The sequence below is a fragment of the Galeopterus variegatus genome, unplaced genomic scaffold, assembly GCF_000696425.1.
Source record: "Galeopterus variegatus unplaced genomic scaffold, G_variegatus-3.0.2 Scaffold1587, whole genome shotgun sequence".
NCBI classification, from domain to species: domain Eukaryota; kingdom Metazoa; phylum Chordata; class Mammalia; order Dermoptera; family Cynocephalidae; genus Galeopterus; species Galeopterus variegatus.
Window position 1 is genome coordinate 433,731 of NW_007727698.1, and position 19,712 is coordinate 453,442.

The window sequence follows — 19,712 nt, forward strand, 5'->3', positions numbered from 1 at the left end:
GGGGGGGGGGGGGGCTGGGTCTGTGAAAACCAGTGGCCAGCACCCCCCCCCCGAGTGCCACAGGTGAGGGACATTGCCACTGGATTGTGTCAGAAGGTGCTGCTGAGGATTGACTTACTTTGGCCATTGGATCCAGTGAAGGCAGAAACAAGAGCTGGTGTGACAGCGTGCAGGTTGAATTATCAAGGATGCTCGCCAAGCCAGCCTTTCTGTTTCCCTCACCTTGTGCCGCCTGCCTTGAGTCCCCAATCCTCAACTCCAAATCCCACCCCCTACCCTTGGCCAGACCCCAGGGGCTCCCTTCTGCCCTTTGGTTTACCTGGGAACCCATCCAAAAACCCACTAATCACAAACCACTGACTAACTCTCTCTGTGATCAAAGACCCTCTCCCTCTGGCTGAGGTTGGCTCTTAGCTCATTGCTGGGGGAAGGGGAGATGGAGGAGTAGTGGCTTTTATGGGCATGGCTCTCTCCTCCTTCTCAAGCCTTCTTCCAAAGAAACTGATTGGCCAGTAATGGGCTCTGGAACCTCCATCCCACTCTTGTTATGACTCCACAGTGTCCAGACTGGTTTCTGCATGAACTGAAATAAAGCCATCCCATGGTGTCCAGGGAACAAAAAACAATTGGGTGCAAGATGAGAGGAAGAGAAGGCAGCCTGGGACCAAAACCTTTTCCCAGGGAATTTCCCAGAATTCCCTCACACTTACGGGTTGGGGATCGATCCTGCGGCTAGAGGAAAGCACAAGGAGAGAAGATATGGTGCAAAGCGCAAGGCGGCAGAACTGCCTCAGAAGCTGTGGTCCCAACTTTTGCTGAAGCCCCTGCCTCCTTCTGGGGCATCTAACCTGGCCTCCTGTGTAAGCCACAAGGCTAAGGGTCCTAGACAATGGTTTCCTTAGGAACAGCAAACCAGTTTGTCTAGAGATGGCCTTGGCTGGGGGATGACAGTGGGGGAGCTGTTGGGAACTGAGGAAGATACTGTTCCTCAATGCTGGCCAAGAAAGAATAACAACTTTGGTATCTAAGAAGCCGGGTGAACATGCATGGTGACTCCAGTGGTTATTTCTACTGTGCCTGAGAGAGGCAGCCCCCCCAAGAGTCTTCAGGCTAATGGAAAATCCGCCCAAAAGGCTGAGATCAAACCCCCCGGGGGTTACCCACAAAGTACTACAGAGGCTCTGAAAGACCACAGCACCAGATGGACCCTTGTCAACCCGTCGTATCTTCCCTACCATTCATCAGAAGATATTCCAGAGTTGTTGGAGGGCATTCGAGGGCTCCAGCGTGGCACATCCATGCCACAAGTGCTGTGTTCACAACCTGAGTGATAGCTGAGCTGCTGCCTGGGATTGCAGTTGAGGGGGGGAGAGTAGAGAATGGTTCCCAGGCAGAGAATTCCACCTCCAAGGTCTGAAAATTCTCCATTTCCCTGGACTAGGAGTGGGGGTTATTAACCAAAGACATTTTCCCTCACCAACCTAAGCATGACCACTTCCTGAAAAACTCCAGTACACCATCCTAAACCTCAGCCCCAGTAGAAGGGGCCCATTCATTGTTTCTAACACACCTTTCACATTTCCACCTTCTTGCCTCTGTTCAAGCTGTTCTCCCAACCTGGAAGGCCCTCTTCTCTTAGCCAAGATCCCTTGCCCCATGCTTGGAGAACTTGCTCAGCACCACCTTCTTCATTGAGCCTTCTCTGACCACTCTGTTTCTCTCCTACCCCTTCATCCAGCCCTCAATGTATAAATTGCTTCTCGATGCTTATCATTCACAAGTTTTGATTTATAGTTATCTTTCTTGTGCATGTGTCTGATCTCACAAGTATATTGTAAACTCTTGGAGGGCAGGGGGCCATATCTTAGAACTCTCTGTATCCCCCAGACTATCTGTAACAGTGCTGAGCACACAATAGGTGATCAATAAACACTTGTTGATTGAATAACTGTTTTATTGATTAAAAGGGGCCCAGACAGGGCAGGTCTGATTGGAGGGAATTGGCTAAGGGGAAGGAAGGGTGGATGCTGGCACACAGGGTGGAGAGAAAATTCTGGAATTTACTGGAAACAATTAGAAAGCATGACAGCCCTATTACCCAAAGAAACTCTAACCTCTTCATCTTACCCAGGGTTCCTCCCTTTTTACAATTGTTTTATAAGTTATTTACTAAATAAAGTGTTTATTCCTTTGGTTCTTTGAACCACCATTATGAAGAAGGTGAAATAGATCTGATCATCTTCATTTGGCAGATGGGGAAACTAAGGCCCAAAGTAAAGATATTTTCCCAGGGCCACACAGCTTGTATTAGTGTCCCAGTCTCCTACCTCCTCAAATAGGACCCTGCTGATCTGACAATATTCACAGCCAATAGGAAGAGCCTGCCAGAAGTCCCCAAGCTGGCCAGCCTGAGCTCAACTAGCAGTCCTACCAGGGGGATGCCAGGCTCCCATTTGAATAAAACACAACACCTCAGTTCCAATTCCTTTAATTCTGGAGGTTTGGGAGTTTGGGAAGCCAATGATTTGGCCATGTTCAAACCTCACTGGGAATTAACAGAACCTGATTCAAAAGGGTATTAACTGTGGCAATGCTGATAGTAATGGGGCCCTACCAAATTCAGCTTAACCAGCCCCTGGACCTAGAGGGCCTCAGCACATAAAAGCCTGTTATATCAGACACTGCCCTTGCACTTCTGAAGTGGGCCTTTTTTGGTGCAGAGGCTAGAACCCCAGCATCCAAGCCCATTTAGTGGGAATGGCAGCAGGCAGGAATAAGGGTGGAGAAAGGGCTCTCTGGACGGAAGCTTAGCAAGAGGTCATGTCTCTGGTCTGGCACCAGGAACCCCAGAGCCCCTGACTGGGGGCCACGGGAGGTTGGAAGACGGGGTTGCCTTGCTGACTCTGCTGTGCTGAGTAGACAGCAACCTGGTACAAGCTCCGATAACCCACAACTTGCAGCCAGAGCACTTTCAGATACACCGATTTCACTGCATCCTCCACGTATCCCGGTGAAACAGACCGTCTACAGGAGGCCCAGGGAGGTAGGTAAAATCCTTCAAGTCACAGAGTGTCAGAGTCTGAACACAAGCTTGGAAACTCTTCCCACAGCAATGTAGGTCCGGGATTCTGGTCTCCAAAGGCGTATGAGGGCCTGTTGCTCTTCAAATTCCTGCTGCCTTCCTGTCCCTGTCTGCCACTGGAATATAAGGACCTTTGAGGGAAATAGAGCACAGAGATTCCCTTCACCTTAGAATGAAGCTGGCCTACCTTTGTTAATTTGGGAAGATTCAATGGAAGGAGTTACAAATTCATTCTCAGCTAGGACAACCAAGACAGACCTGACAAAGAGCAATTGTTCCCTTTGTCTGGTTTAGCAAGAAAAGCTTTGCTCTAAATAGTTTCCTAGAAATTTTCCTGAGTCTGGGTCCAAGTCAAACATCTTTCAGCTCACCCCGTTGCCTTCCATCATAAAGTAATTTAGATGAGCCATAGACCTAGGGGATAGTGAAGGTCATTGTGTTTATGCCCCAGCATCAAGGCTCTGACCCTTGCACAAGCGGAGATGTTTCTGCCCTCCCTCATTCTTCTGATAATAATGTGACTCACTGCTGTGTGATCATTAATGGTGGTGGAAAGACTGAACCTGGCTTCTTAGTTGAAAGGAGAGCTCCAGCTTTCCGAGAAAACCTTCATTCAGTCAGCCAAACAGCCATTCACCCAGCCAGCTGCCAGCCAGCCAGCCCATGCTAACTGAATTCTTATTCTGTGTCAGGCAGGCAGTGTGTTAAGGGCTTTGAGGGTGGCAAGGGCGAACAAGGTAAATTCTGTGCCTCTGTAGGAGTTGACAGCTGATTTAAGGAAGATAAAACATGCACACCTAACTGTGGAGGCAGAATATGGATTGTCCAGTGAGAGAGGGGAAAAAGTGACATAAGATCGGGGTGTCAGGGGCTGATAAAAGTAGTTATGTAAGTCCCCTTAAATTCAATCCATACTTAATGAAGGCCTAACACTACTTGAGCTTCTGGGGAAAAACGATTGAAAGAAAGTGCTCCCTGCAGCTGAAGGACTATGGGAAATTAAGAAATGGGATGGAGAGCAGTGCTAAGGAGGAAACGAGTGTACTGCACGGCTAACCTAGAATCCTTTAGAGTTTGCCTCACAGGACTCCTTCGTGGCTGTAAGAGAGGGAGTGATCCTGGGGCTCAGCCTCTCCTCCCTCATTTCCTTCCCTTGGGCAGGTCTCTGGAAATTGCTGCGGGAGGCAGAGGCAGCGCCCACCCAGGTAGCCAGGGGCCTTTTGGCTCTGGACCAGGGGAGAAACACAGGCGTGGGAGAAGGGAGAGAGGTGAGAGTATGAGCCCAGTGCTAAAGGAAGACAAATGAGGCCTTGCGGGTCAGCCGTTGCCTCCCACTCAGCCCTGAGCCCATGAACAGGGCACTCTTTTTTGCCTGCAGCTGCCCACTCTGGGACAGAGAGGCCCCAAGGCTGGGAAGTGTGCGTGCTCCTCCTCAGCTGGCTGAAGTCTGGCCTTTGCCCAGATTGATCTCCCTGCCCAAGCGGCTCCCAGCTTTGATGAGAAATTCTGTTATCTCAAGGGGGTAAAGAACCTCAAACAGGAAGTCCAGCAGGTTATCTCTTTCTTCTGCTGTAAGTGGCAGCTCACTATATGCTGTGATGTGATCACTGATAAAATATTAACAGGCTGTTATCAGGCACAGTGATACAAAAGCTGTAATTTGACCACCCCCTTCCACCTGCAACCCACCACTTTCCTGAGAATTGCAGCTCAGGAATTCCTAGTCAACTCTCACCTACAACCCCCTGCTCTAGGCCTCACTGCTCTAGAAGACAAGGATTTGAAAAAACAGGAAGCCACCATATAAGGGCACATCACCAAGTCCCTTTTAGGAGACAGCTACTGCTTTCCTGTCATCCCTGAAGTCCCATTCCTCCAGAATGACACCCCCACCGCTTTACAAGTCACCTCCTAGGAGGGCTTTGAAGAACTTCCTGTTTGCAAACACTTATAACTTTGTGGAGGTAACATTGAGAACACTCACATGATTTTAAAAAGATAGTAGAGAGTATATAGGTTGTGAAATTAGATGGCACATGAGAACGACTAGTGTGGCAGGCAACCCAGCATTTGAATGGTACCTCTTACTCTCCAACAACACTGTCACAGTCTGATAGTTGACAAAGTTCTGTGTGGGTTGCTCAGGAGAAAGGCCAGTCACACCAGAAGTACAAAGAGAAGATGCTCCTTGCAGCTTCTACATCTGAATTTATTTCTGGAATTACCCAATGGGATGCAAGACCAACATCCCCCACAAAGGATATCTGAAGATGGTGTGAAGACTCAACTCCCTTGGTTTAAAGGCATGCTTTGGTTAAAAAGCAAGTGTATTTTCGGGGAAGAGAAACACATTCAGATGCAAATCACCCATTAACACCAGAATTTGAACTAACTTCTCAATTTAGCAAAAAAGAGCTATTAGAGAAAATGAGACCAATGCGTTTCAAAAATAGAACAGCAATTCAGAGACCATGGACACTGGAATTTGGGGGAACAGGGGACTTCTCAGAGTAGCACACTCACTCTTCAACTAAATGATTCAACAGCTTCAAAAATGGGGACGAGGTAGAAGTCAAGAAAAAGGCAGACAGGATGAGAAAGGTGATGCCATCCTCCCACTGGCAATTCCAGGGGTACCTTGTATGGTTAATTTTACTCCCTGTGTGTAATAATAAACCAATATGTTCTTAAGTGTCACTTTCTTACTCTCCAAGAGACTTGCCCAACTCAGCACTGTCTGGGGAGGGGGGTTTCAAAGGAACCAGTGAGAGCACCACGGGCAGAGGCCAAGTCCAAGACCTCCTGGAGTGTACGAATAGGATCTTGATGGCTGTTTTGATATCAGGAAGACTGCCAAGCTACAGCCCTGAGTGAAAAACCCAGTCAAGAGGAAATGAATTTCTACATTGTTTGGAGGGATATTCATTACATAAGTGAACGATTTCCTGATCATGAGGGCAGTTAAACATTGTGTGGGATTGTGGAACTTTCTTCCTTGGAAATTCGTATTAGTGTGGGAGGGCTTTAGCATTTTCTTATCAAAAGGAAGAAGACAAGACTAATCCTCTCCAAGATAGTCAGTATGTTGTAATGGGCAAAGAGCTTGGGCTCTGGAGTCAGACAAATCTAGGTTTGGGTTTTGCCTCTACACTCTTTGCCTGCGTGGCCTTGGGAAAATCACTTCAATTTAGTTTCCTCATCTGTGAAATGGGGATGAAATCTTCCTGTAAGCGTGGTCATGGCATATAGTAGGTCCACAAACAGTTAACTGCTATCATCTGCATATATTGGTGACCTAAAGGGTAGGGTCAAAGTCACACCAAAATCTGTGTGTCACTGGGGGATTGAAGCAGATGACAAAGAGTATTTTGTTCTATAGATCTGAATCTACATTAACAAGGGAATAGTCTTCCCCAGGCCAAAATTTCTCAAGATTCTTCCCAAAAGTCTAAATACCATTAAGACCTTGTATAGGCTTCTACTCATAAAATTCTGTTAACAGCCAGGAGAAAAGCATACTTGAGAAGTCGGAGGGGAAAAGGATGGTGATGGTCTTTTACATTTATCCAAATATGTGAAAATCTGGGGTGGAACAGAACCATGGCTAACCAGATCCCACTACTAAAGAAAAGCTCAGTCCAAGGGAACTGCACTGGGGTTACCTTTCTAAATGTAGGGACATTTTCATAATTCATAGCTTCCAAAAGCCTCCTTATTAAGCATATTTAGCATAGATCCTCTTTGGCAGCATGTTCTTGGTCCATTCTGTCCCTGATGCTCCAAATTGGATAATCTACTCAAACCCTCTTGGGTGTTCCTGTATTCACACATCCCCTCACCCACTTCTGACTTTGCTTACACTATTCCCTACACCCAGAAAACCCTCTTAACATGCCTCCACCTTTCCGTCATTCCAGTTTTCTAGGGCCCATCTGGAAGACCAGACCTCTTGGGAACACTTTCCTGAGTTCCTGCCTAAGGTCATCTTGCCTGCCCCTGAGGACACAATGTGCAGATGTATAGAATGTGTTTGGCATGTAGAAAGCACCCAAAGTATTTACACTATAATATCTAAAAATGGGTTGGGGATCTCATGATTCACATCAAAACTTTGGGTTTAGGAATGGAGGCAAATAACAAAACAAATTTCTTCTTCAGATTTTATTTTCCATTAGAAAATGAATGCCATTTGTCTCACTTAATGACTAAAGCTTTCATATACATGAGACTATCTAAGTCAGTTCTTCTTTCAATTATCTAGTTTATTATCCAAACACATGCCTCGACTTTTGATTAAGAAAGTATGGCTGCTGAACGTCCTCTCTACCCAATATAAGTCATGAATTAGGAACGTCCTTGTCATGAAGCATACATCATTCTTTTGGGGAAATTATACTTGGCTTACCCTGAGCTTATACCCAGCATTCCTGAGTAGACCCCCATGTTTCACACCTAACAGAGTACTACAGAAAGGGGTTTTAATTCATAGTACAGAATTCTGAAAGATGTTCTATCTGAAGATTGTCCTTGGGAACTAAGAGCCGGCCAATTAAGCCTCTGCCTCTCAATTGTAGCCCAGAAAATTTGCAATCACTGGACATGGGAAAGCAAATCTCCCTGTCTGCTGGAGCCACAAGATCTCTGGCCTAGTCCTCTTCCAAAGTGTCCATTTGTTCATCCAACAAGCATGTACTGACCCCCTAACATGTTCCCAGAACTTGTTTTCTTGAGACTTGGTCTGCCTACTCTGCTTGTAGACAGCTCCTCTCCCTTCTCTTGAAATAAAACTATCATCAGTATTTGAAAAACTGAACAGAAAGCTCCTCAGAATTTTTTTTTTCTCTTTTTAGCTGTCACTTTTAAGTTCTGGTCTCTATAGCATTTTGGTTATATTCTATAGTTCTCAGTATTTAAAAATTTCATGCTTGGGAGCCTGACAAATATTCGGAATGTCTGTGGTAAAGAACACTCATATTCCTTTTCTCTTTCGGTAGCCTTTCTAATTACTCATACTGAAGATCAGGTAAAGAGAAACACTAGGCCACTCCAGCTCACCTTGGTCACCCCCCCCCCCAACACCCCAACATATCCTGTAGCACAGATTGTCCCAGTCTTTCATTTTCAAAGTTTAATGTCCAGGATTATTATCTACCTCACTCATCTTGTGTTTATCTAACCCCTTCTATAAACGAGGCACTGTTTTAAGTCCTTGAGGGGGAGGAGGTATGAACAAAACAGGGTTCCCATCATTAGTTCATTCATTAACAATCATTTATTGATTTCCTACTATATCCTAGGTGCTATGATAAGCTCTAGGGTACCGTGGTTGGCAGAAACAAGCACAGCCCTTCCCTGCAGTCGGCCACGGTGAGAAGAGACACTCAAGCACAGCTCATAGAAGAGGAAGTTAGTGTGCCCTTTCTGGAGAGTAACTGGAAATGGAACTTGTGAGGGAGGCAGACAGATATCATGTATATTGTGTTTACCACAGTATATCACACAGCACATAGTGGGTACCCAATAAATATTTGTTGAATAAAAGTAAATGACCAAATATGTAATTATAAATTGTGAGAAGTGCCATGAACTGAACAAAACAGGAGAGAATAATAGGGTAGATATAGAAAAAAGGCTGCCAGGGAAGGCCTGAGGAAGTGACATTTACACCAAGATCTGAAGAATGAGGAATAGCCAGCCATGCTAAGACTGAAGATATGAACATTCCAGGAAAGAGAGCAGTATGGGTAAAGGCTCTGAGGTAAGTAAGAGCTTGACATGTTTCAGTGCGAAGACCACAGTGAGCAAGGGAAACAGTGGTATGTGAAGAGCCACATGAGACAAAGCAGAAGTAGGTTGGGGTCTCGTAGGATATTGTAAGGGGTCTGGATTTTGTTGAGTGCAATGAGAAGTCACTTAAGGGCTGTAAATAGGGGAGTCACATGATCTGATCTGTATTTTTAAAAACCACTCTATCTAAAGTAATAAGACAATTATGGAAACAAGAGCAGAAGCAAGGACTCCAGTTAGTTGTGGTAATCCATGGGAGATGACGGCAGTTTGGACTGTTAGCTTGTAAGAGTGAGTAGGGTAAAGATGTATTATGGAGATAGAACTGACAGGCTTGTAGACAGACTGGATGTGGGGGGCGAGAGAAGAGGAAAATTAAGGATGACTTCCAGGTTTGTAGCTTAAGAAACTGGGTAGGTGGAGGTGCCATTTTCTAAGCCGAAGACGACCGGGGGTGGGGAGGAACAGTCCCGGGATATGTCACTGTTTATTTTTAACATGTTTTATTTGAAATGCCTGTGAGATATGTAAGTGTAAATGTCGAGTAGGCAGTTGAATATTTGAATCTGGAGCTTTTTAACAGGAAAGATAGGACAAGGAAGTTTGTGATAAGAGTCTTACAAATGACATAAAACTTAAATGTTCAAAGAGAAACGTCATGTCTAGTTGGGTTAATCAGAGGAATTTGAAAGTGAAAAAAAAAAAAGAGAGAGAGATGGCATTTCAGCCAAAGGAAAAATAATGAGGAAGAACATTCTAGGCAATGTGAATGGAATACCAAAGGTGGAGGAGAAAATCTTAAGGCATATTCAGAAACTGAAAAATGGTTGTTTGGATGGAATGCGGTTTCTGTCTGGAATGTTAAAAGATGAATATGGAGAGTGGTTGAATTCAGTTTACAAAGGACTTTGAGGGCCATGCTAAGGAATTTGTATTGCATTGTGTGGGTAGTTGGGAGCATTAGCAAGTCTTTGACCAGAGGCATGGCCTGATGAAGTTGTTAAAAAATAATTTAGTGACATTGAGTAGGGAGAACTGAGGAATGAGAATAGGAGATTAGGGAGGCCAGCAAAGAATCTATTTCAATTATCAAGGCATGAGGTAATAAGGACCTAAATGTTGGTCATGGAAATGAAGTGAAAGAGCAAATGCGAGAGACATTTGAAAGGAGAATTATGATTATGTTAACCTAACAAGAAAGCCATGAGGAGGCACCACTTTTTTCTTTTCAATGTCTTTTGCCTCTGCACTAGATTCAAAAACTCTGGTAAGTCTGGGAGACACTTTCCAATCTCTCCACAGTGGCATTTAACACTAGTTAAAGGGATCTCATGCTGGTATGGCTTCATAGTAAATAAGTAACAAAGAGGTAGCTTGGGTATTGAAGTGAATGGACTCACACAGGTAACCTTTGCTGGAAAAAGCAGTGTGGGGTCAGGACCAGGGACCAAAGAATGGGCTGAGAGTAAGCACTAGTAAAGATGAGTTAAAATTTTCCACCTCTTCACTTTAAAGCCCAATTGCCTGTCCTCCTTCCTATTCTGCCCCGTGCTCACCCAACAAACGCTCGCACAGACTGGACCTTCATTGCTGACTTTTTTCTTCCACCAGACTCCCATCCATATCATCCATATCTGTGCAAAAAGTCCCACCACCTCCCAGCCCCCATCTCATGAACAAGTACCGCTGAGAGAATGGCTGAATGTGCTCCCCTTCCCTCAGTAATACCAAAATGTAGACAACTGGGGCCTTGGCTATCATAATCCAAATGTCTCACATGAGAATTGATCATGCGGCAAGCTAGAGCTGAGGTGAGGTGGAGGGTAAGGGGGCAGGGGACAGCTTTAAGTACTCATCCGAATGGTGAAGCCTGACTCTGGCCTCCCCTTATTCTCTACAGTTGCAGTGGAATATCTACGATGGGCCTGCTTTCGAAGGTGATAAAGTAAGTTTAGAAAACTCTTCTGAAATAACTCCGAAGAGGAGAAATAGAACGACTACTCAAAACCTTTCCTCTGGACTAGTCAATGCTTTTGCCATTGTTTGATCCCACCTTTCTTTTATTGTTTCTCCTCTACTGCCTATTTTTCACTGTTGGTATACTTTATGTGTTCATTGTTCAACGTCTTTTGAAGAGTACCTTGAACTCTTTGGAGAGTATGTGCTATATAAATATAATAAAGCAATGAATAAATAAAATGTCTTCTTTTACAAGAGTATAAGTTTTACTCTTTCTGATACTATGAGGACTGCCCCTCACTCAACACCAGCCTGAGGAGTAGGAAGGTGTATTCTGAGAGACATCACATAGATTTCCTTGTTCCAAAATACTTTCCCCACTACTTGAAATTCCACAGCTTCATGAGATATGTTTTAAAAATTTGAGCCTTGAAGGATTTTTAAGAATCCCCTATTAAAATGCAAATACTACAGGGGTCAGTGGGCTGGTGGGTCATGATTTAACCTTAGTTCCATTTATATTAACCCATCGCGCCTACCAAACACATTTTTTACATCCTAGATTTTTCCATGCCTTTGTTTATGTTGTTCTTCCAGAGGTAATGCTAAATTTAACATAAATTATAAACATAACATTACCTTATATTTTCAGTCTCTCATTTAATATCCAAATCCAAGTCTACCCACTGTTTTTAAAAACAATTTATTTTTTGTAATGTAAGAATAACAAGTTTATTATAGAAAATTTGAAAAAGGTAGGAAGATAGAAAGAAGAAAATAATATCAACCATAGTCCTACCACCTAAGTAACAACCATCATTAACAATGTGGTCATGCTCATTCTTTAAATCTTAGTTTAGGTCCCACTGGTGTGATGCCTTCTTTGAACTTCTTCCCCCAGATCTTCTATGTCGTGTTTGTACCACTCGCTTGTACATATCATACACTTCTGTGTATAGTAAACTTGGTGTGTGTCTTGTGTTTCCAACTAGATTTTTAGATCCTTGCAGGTTGAAACCATGAGTTATACTTCTTAGCTTGTCCCCAAACACCTGGTACACTGGACCCAGTATATGCTGACTGATTTAAGCTAAATGAATACAAACCATTCAGAAAGGATATGAAATAGGCCAAGTATCTGTCATGAAAATTAAAGCTTTCAGGTTACCTAGCTTGGTGACTATTGCTTTTTCCATTTTGGGACTCATGAAAGCCTATTTAACTGGCCTCTTTCTCCACACCAAAACTGAGTAAGAAGCAGACTGATTAAGAGCCAGGATTTACACAAAGATTCTCTATATAAGGCATAAAGGTGAGAGAGAGGAGAGAGGGGAGAGAGGGGAGAAGGGAGAGAGGAGAGAGGAGAGAGGGAGAGAGAGATGTAGGGGGATGGGAAGAGAGGAGCAGAGAAGAGGAGGGCTGAGATGGTAGAAACAAGTACAAAAAGTAGACAGGCTGAAAAGAGAAGAGAAGGGCAGAGAATATATAGTCTGGTGCTCAATCCAGTATGTGATTTGCCTCCAGCACTGTGTACAGGATCCCATCCACTTGTTCTGAGTCATACCCGATCTCACGAAGCTCCAAGTGAGGGAGGACAGAAGTAAGGAGATAGCTGACGTGGATACGCAGCCGCGTAAGCTTTGCCAAAGCCCTGTATGATGGAGTGAGGGGGCAGGAGAAGAGATGACATGAAGTCATTAGCCAACAAAATAAAATGGAGCCCCTTCAAAACGGGCCTACATTTTTCAACAATTATGTTTCCATTAGCTAGAAAGGAAGAAGAAAGCACAAAGCCACCAAGCACAGGGAGACTGGCTGCAGCTTTCTAAGAAGTAATTACTCAATCTTTGGTGGCCTATGAATAAAGGCTTCCTCCCTTGTCTATGACCAGTAACTGGGGGTCCTAAGGGACGCTTCCCATTAGCACTCACAAGCTGATAACTAAACCCTAGTAATTAACCTTTCTAGGTCATCTCCCTCTGGGGTCCGGTAGGAGACCTGAGCCTTCTGCAGCACTTCCAGGTGTGTTTCTGTCTCCTTTAGTTTCTCTTTTAATTCTTGCTTTTCCTCTTTGGTTCTTTCCAGCTCCGCTTTCAGAATCTGGAATTCAGCTTGGCGGTAACCCATGTGTTTTTTGCTCCAGTACAAGCCCTCCGTCTCTTGGGTACTGTAGGTCACCAATTCATGTTGGACTTTCTTGAATTCGGAATGCCAGTGATTCCTCTCCTGTTCTAGCTCCTCCACCTGCAGTCCAAGAAACAGACATTCAATGACCCCACATACTACTGAAAGCTAAAGAATGTGTCAAAAATTGTCCCTAATATATTTACCCTGTGATTCCACTATACAGATTCTTCTAGTTATGGACCTTTTCAATCCCGAAACACGGAAGGGAAACCCATTATGGTTCACTCAGTCTGAGACATACCACAGAATAGTTCAATGACATATTTTGTTTAAAGGCCTCAGAACATAAAATCATCAGAGCACCAACACCCCAGTCCCTTGGTTACAATGATTTCTTATTCCTAGTGGTAAGGTGTTGCCCTAACCTTTTGCTGGAACAAATTCCTTTCAGCCAAAACACGTTCCAATTTTTCTGTGGTTCTCTTCAATTCTTCCAGCTCTCTCTGGTTCTTCATCTTTGGTGTATTACGACCGCCACTCTCCTCATAGCCTCTTCCTTTCTCCCCATTGGCTGCAGCAGGGATAGGAGCAGAGGCCACAGAAGAATACGGCACTGGGTTCCAGGATTCAACTGCTTTTCTTCTCTCAGCAAGCTCCTCTCTGTTAAAAGGGATCAGCTGAATGGGAGCTCCTGAATCTTTAACACCTTTCGCAACACCAACAACAGCTACAAAAGGTCCCTTGCTCACTTCTTCTTTGCTTATGCTTGTGCTACCTCTGTTAGATTCTTCTGCTACCAATCTTGGCATCTGATCTTCCAATTCTTCAGGAAGCAGGGACCCCTGGCGTTGGTCTTGGGTCCCCGGATACAGAACTGAAACCTCCCTATTCTGACCTGTATTCTTGCTTCCTTCTGGGTATTCTGGGAGAAGGTATGGTGGTGTACTTCTCTCAGAACTGGATTTATCATGACTGCTCTCCCCTTCTGAGTAGGCAGTGGTTGGCTCTACCCTCCTGTTAGGTCCAGGCATGGAATAATCTAAAGGAGGTGTTGTCATCTCATTCCGGAGCCGTCTTCGTTTCTCCACAGGTTCCTCACCTAGGATCCATTTGTACTTACTGCAAGAAGGGGAAATTAAATTGTAAGCTGTCACAATACAGGCTAAGTATACTCTTATCCTATGAAGCCCCTCCTCAAACTTCCCATATTAAAACTGCCTCTAGATGTTACCCACAGGTCATTCCAAGTTAGGAATACAACTTTACCCCCCAGGCCTCGACCTCTTCACTTATGCAATTGGCTGAGGTAGCAATTGGTAAGGGAGAGGTGAAGTTGAAAGTTGTGAATGAAGGGCTGGCCCGTGGCTCACTTGGGAGAGTGTGCTGCTGATAACACCAAGGCCACGGGTTCGGATCCCTATATAGGGATGGCCGGTTAGATCACTTGGGTGAGCGTGGTGCTGACAATACCAAGTCAAGGTTAAGATCCCCTTACTGTTCATTTTAAAAAAAAAAAAAAAAAAAAAAAAAGGTGTGAAGGGTCTGCATCTGGACATAATAGGACTAGGTTGACCTCGGTAAGAATTCTGAAAGTAGGATTGAAACCAGCCTGACTTAGAAGTTTCCAAAATGTGCAAGAAAAGGAAGACAAGCAAAAAATACACACACAAAATACCCTAACACGAGCATGGAATAAAAAGGTCATAAAAAGCCTAGTGGAGTATGCAGAGAATAGAGCCAGCTCGTTAATTTTAAAGTGTCACAAAACCATCTAGTTTCAAAGACTTTCGCACATTTTTTATATGGCAACAGAACACCAAACAATTCCTTTATCAGCCAACTGGATTGTGGCTATTGCCCATTATTCACTTGTAAAAGTTAATTAAAACACAGGGCCCTCATCAGAAACAAAGAAAGTCAATCAGCCAATTCAAGTCATTTGCCCCTTGTGACAAATAACTCCCCTCGCTCAGGCACAAGCAGGCACTCCCTCAGTTCTTCAGGAAAGCCTAGAATGATGGACTCAAATAACCTTCCATTTTTGGCTGCTATATGCACTAATGATTGAAGGAACTAACAAAACTGGCACCAGGGAAATCCATAGGCAATTTTACACCATGCAGGAGGATGGGAACCCCATTGTTATCCTTATAACTATACTGCCCTCTTGAATAACTATGAGATTTCAAGGTAAAAATCAACTTCCAAATTTTCATTGAGAGTCAGGCATGTTATGAACCACCTCATAGTACCTCAACGTTGCCCATATTTCTCTGCAATTTCTGAGAACATCTGTAAGACATCTCAAACCTTAGCTTCTTATAATGCCCCGTATGTTCTTCAGAAATAAAACTGGTCTGCCATCTTAGCAGATCTTGTGTTAGCCTTGGGGGAAAAGCAAAAGGTTTAGGGGCTAGGTAAGAATACATGTATCCACTTTTAAACATGTGTAAGGAGCACTACAGGCGGTCCATTTAGCTGTGGTACTGAGGAAGACAGTAAAACAATCATTGGCAGGTATGAAGAAAAGATACATAATACTAGATAGCAACAGAGTTTTATGAAAGGCAATTAAAGTCATATTACTTGCCTTCTCTTCATTTTCCCACCTCTAAGGGTTCTGTCCTTAAATATCTTCTCTTCTGTACCTACATTTCTTCTCTTTGGTAATCTCATACAACCTCTTGGCTACAACCTCTGGGAAATAACTCCCATATTCTCCCAAGCCCTGATCTCCAGTATTAAATTTCCAACTACCTGTCACACATTTCTTCCTGGAGATCCTACTGGTATCTCAAACTCAGTATGTATAAAATTGACCTTTAATTTTCACATTCAAACCTGCTCCCTCTCCTGTGTTTCCTATTTGTGTCACACCACCACCAAATTGTCAGCAATTTTTATATACGATCAACACTCAAGTTAAGATCTCGTTAATTTAATTTCCATGGATTTGTGAATTCCCCAAATTTCCTTCTGTTGTTGATCTCTAATTTAATTCCATTGTGGTTGGAGAGCATCCTTTGCATGCTATCCTTTTAAACCCATTGAGGCTTATTTTATGACCTAATGTATAGTCTATCCTGGAGAACGTTCCATGAGTACTTGAGAAGAATATGTATTGTGCTTTGTTGGGTGGAGTTTTCTGCACATATGTCAGGTCCAGTTCGTTTAAACGTTCTTCAAGTCACCTATTTCCTTGTTGATCTTCCGCCTAGTTGTTGGGTCCATTAATTAAAGGGGGGGTACTGAAGTCTCCAACTATTACTGTTGAATTATCTATTTCTCTCTTCAATTCTGTTTGCTTTTGCTTTGTATATTTCGAGGGCTCTGTAGTTTGGTTTTTATATTAGTTATTATATTTTTCTGATGGACTTGATCATTATGAAATGTCCCTCTTTATGTCTAGTAACATTTTCTGTTTTAAGTCTATTTTGTCTGATATTAGTATAACCACTCCAGCTCTCTTATGGTTGCTGTTTGCATGGTATATCTTTTTTCATCCTTTTACTTTCAACCTATTTGTATCTTTGAATCTAAAGTGTGTCTCCTGTAGACAATATATTTGGATATTTTTAAAAAATCCAATCTGATAATATTTGCCTTTTGATTGGATTGTTTAATCCAGTCACATTTACTGTTATTGATATGGTAGAATTTATGTATGCTATTTAGTTTTTTACTTTCTATATATGTCATACCTTCTTTGTTTCCTTGTTCCTCTTTAATGTTCCACATTTTATGCTATTTGGATATTTTCCAGTACAAGCAAACAATACATTATTATAATTATTACTTTATACAATGCTATGTCTTTTGAGGAAACCAAGAGAAGAAAGCAGAGCAAGTACATACTTTTCGTGTTTGGTGTATTAACCTTCCTATTTACCATTTTTTATTTTCGTCATTTCTGACTCTGCATCTGAGTCACTACCTGGTGTCATTTCCTTACTCCAATACAACTTTGCTTATTTGTGCCATTATTGTCAAATATTTTACATTCGCCCAATGATAAAATGATATACGTACATGCAACTATATACAAATATTTTGTTTATGTAATTATTCTTTAAATTGGTTAAGAAAAGAAATATGTCATGATAGTGTCCTTTATAATTAATTATAGTTACCTTTACCAGTACTCTTTGCTTTTTCATGTGAATTCAGATTACTGTCTCATATCACTTGCTTTCACCCTGAAGAACTCTCTTTAGTATTTCTTGTAAACCAGGTCTGCTAGCAACAAATTCCTTCAGCTTTTGTTTATCTGAAAATGTATTTATTTTACCTTCATTTCCTAAAGACAGTTTTACTGGATTTAAGATTCTTGGTTGGCAGTCTTCCATTTAGTACTTTGAATGTCATCCCACTTCTAGTGTCCATTGTTTTGATGAGAAGTCAGCTGCTAATCTTACACGGATTTTCTTGTACAGGATGACTCAAGATTTTCTCTTTGCCTTTGGCTTTTAATATTTTCACTATGATGTGTCTGGCTGTGAATCTCTTTCCATTTATTCTGAGTTCACTGAGCTTCTAAGATGTGTAGATTAATGTTGTTCATCAAATTTTGGAAAATTTCAGCCATTATTTCTTTGAATATTTTTTCTACCTTTTTTATCTTTCTCTCCTTTCCTTCTTGCACTCCTACTGTGCTTATGTTCATGCACTTAATGGTATCCCACATTTCTCTGAGGCTCTGTTCATTTTTTTCCTCTCTGTTCATTCAATTGTATAATCTATAATTGATCTATCTTCAAGTCTGCTGATTCTTCTTCCAACTCTAATGTGCTGTCAAGCCCCTTTAGAAAATTTTTCATGTCAGTTATTGTCCTTTTCAACTCCAGAATTCCCTTTTTTTATGTACATATAATTTCTTTCTTTTCTTTTTTTTTTTTTTTCTTTTTGTCTTTTTTCGTGACCGGCAATGGATCGCAACCCTCAGTGTTGCACCCGCACCTCGCTCAGCCAGTGAGCGGCTGGTCTGTATGTGGGATCCGAACCCTCGGCGGGAGCGCCATCGCACTCCCAAGCGGCGCACTGTAGCAGTGCGCCACCGGGCCGGCCCTATGTACATATAATTTCAGTCCCTTTATTGATATTGTCTACTTGATGAAACATTGACATCATATCTTCTTTAATTCTTTAAACATGGTCTCCTTTAGCTCTTTGAACATATTTATAATGGCTGCTTTAAAGTCTTTGTCTGCTAAATCCAACATATGGGTCTCTTCAAGAGCATTTTCTATTGCCTGTTTTGGTTTTTTTTTCCCTTTTTTTCTCTTCTCCCTATGTACAGGTCACACTTTCTTGTTTCTGTGCACATCTCATACTTTTTTGTTGACAACTGGACGTTTTACATAATATATAGCAATTCTGGATACTTACTCCCCCTCCCTGGAGGATTGATATTGTTGTTGTTTGCTTGGTTGTTTATTTAGTGACTTGGCTGAACTGACACCATGAAGTCTATTTCCCCTGCAGTATGCAGCCTCTGATGTGTTCAGATTTTTTTTCTTGATTTTAATCTTTTATCTGGCAACTTAGAGTTCATCATGGTTCAGCACAGGCCATTTATTGGTCAAATTTGTGCTTAAGCCCCCTTAGCCAATTAGAGTTTTACCCTTTATCATTGGATATGTGTGTGACGTGGAGGCTACTATTAAGGTTCAAGGAACTTATGTTTCTGCCCCACATTCAGCCAGGTATTAGCAACTTTGATTTCCCCTCCTCAATCACCGTCAAGAGGGCACAGCCTTAAGCATGCCCACAGTCTTCCAGGTTGCCAGGGATGTGTGTGATTTTATTCTTAAGCCTGGCTTCCTAGGAGTTGTCTCTGGATCAGGGTAGCACATTGTTCAGTCAGTGAGTAGTTGGTCACAGGTTTTGCTTAAGCCCCTAGTGCCAGTGAGCCTCCTGATCTTTGCTGTTTGAGCTCTGTGCAGCTTGGTGACTGCTTTCAAGCCCATCTTATGTCCTATTCTGATTGCTTCTGAGTGGGTGCAGCTTTGTGCTTATATAAAGCCTTCCTGACACCCAGGACTGACTATGATCCCAGGGGGGTTCTTCTTGACTGTCTTTCCCTGATTCTCTCTGTTACCAAACTTCTGGTTGCTTGGCCATTTTGCTTGTTGCAACTTGTATCATGCAGTTATGAGTGCCATCTTAACTGCTCTCCATCAAGATCTCCATTATTTTTGACAATGCCCTTAGGCATGAAATTCTCCATGCCCTGTTCCACATGAAGTCAGTTACTTCAGGCAGAGCTATGGAGTTTTTCATCTTAAGGCCTGCCTCTCTCTCTCTAAGCTCTGCAACACTGTGCAAGAGCTGGAGGCAGCGACAGTGGCCTACTTCTCCCAAAGGGAAATATCTTCTTTATGAGAGGGTGCTGGGGTGGTTTTTGGCTTGCTCCTTCCAGCATGAACCTATGACCTATGAGCAAGCTCAGGCTGGAGCAATAGGGACCCATTATTGTTGGCTTGTTGTACCTGGGTGAGTGCTTCCACCCTACAAGTGGGGGATGGGTGGGGGAAAAGAAAGCTGGGTGAGAGAAGAAGACCCAGTCCTTTTGGGTCTGCCTGGAATAGAGCTTCTACAAGACAGAATTGGCGGAGATGAGAAAAGCCAGAGGCCAGCCCCTCCCAGGTGAAACAATATTAGACAGGGATCTAGGAGAAGAGGAAATCCCCATCATCTTGACTACACCCACTGAATTAGAGCTCCTTGGAGTAGTTTTCATAAAACAGAGCTTGGAGGG

The 19,712-nt window shown here is 43.0% G+C and overlaps 1 protein-coding gene across 3 annotated transcripts in view; it reads right to left on the bottom strand.

The window, feature by feature from the left end:
• Nucleotides 1-12,186: 12,186 nt before the first annotated feature.
• MORC4 (MORC family CW-type zinc finger 4) overlaps nucleotides 12,187-19,712 on the bottom strand; it is a 54,366-nt gene continuing 46,840 nt past the window's right edge. For 2 of the 3 annotated variants that reach the window (XM_008577852.1, XM_008577854.1), the window contains 3 exons: nucleotides 13,381-14,074; nucleotides 12,789-13,072; nucleotides 12,187-12,479 (listed from right to left, as the gene is read on the bottom strand). In XM_008577852.1, the coding sequence (XP_008576074.1) occupies nucleotides 12,326-12,479; nucleotides 12,789-13,072; nucleotides 13,381-14,074 (1,132 nt within the window). In that variant the 3' untranslated portion in view covers nucleotides 12,187-12,325. The remainder of the gene's footprint in view (nucleotides 12,480-12,788; nucleotides 13,073-13,380; nucleotides 14,075-19,712) is intronic. The other variant, XM_008577853.1, reaches the window with a different exon arrangement.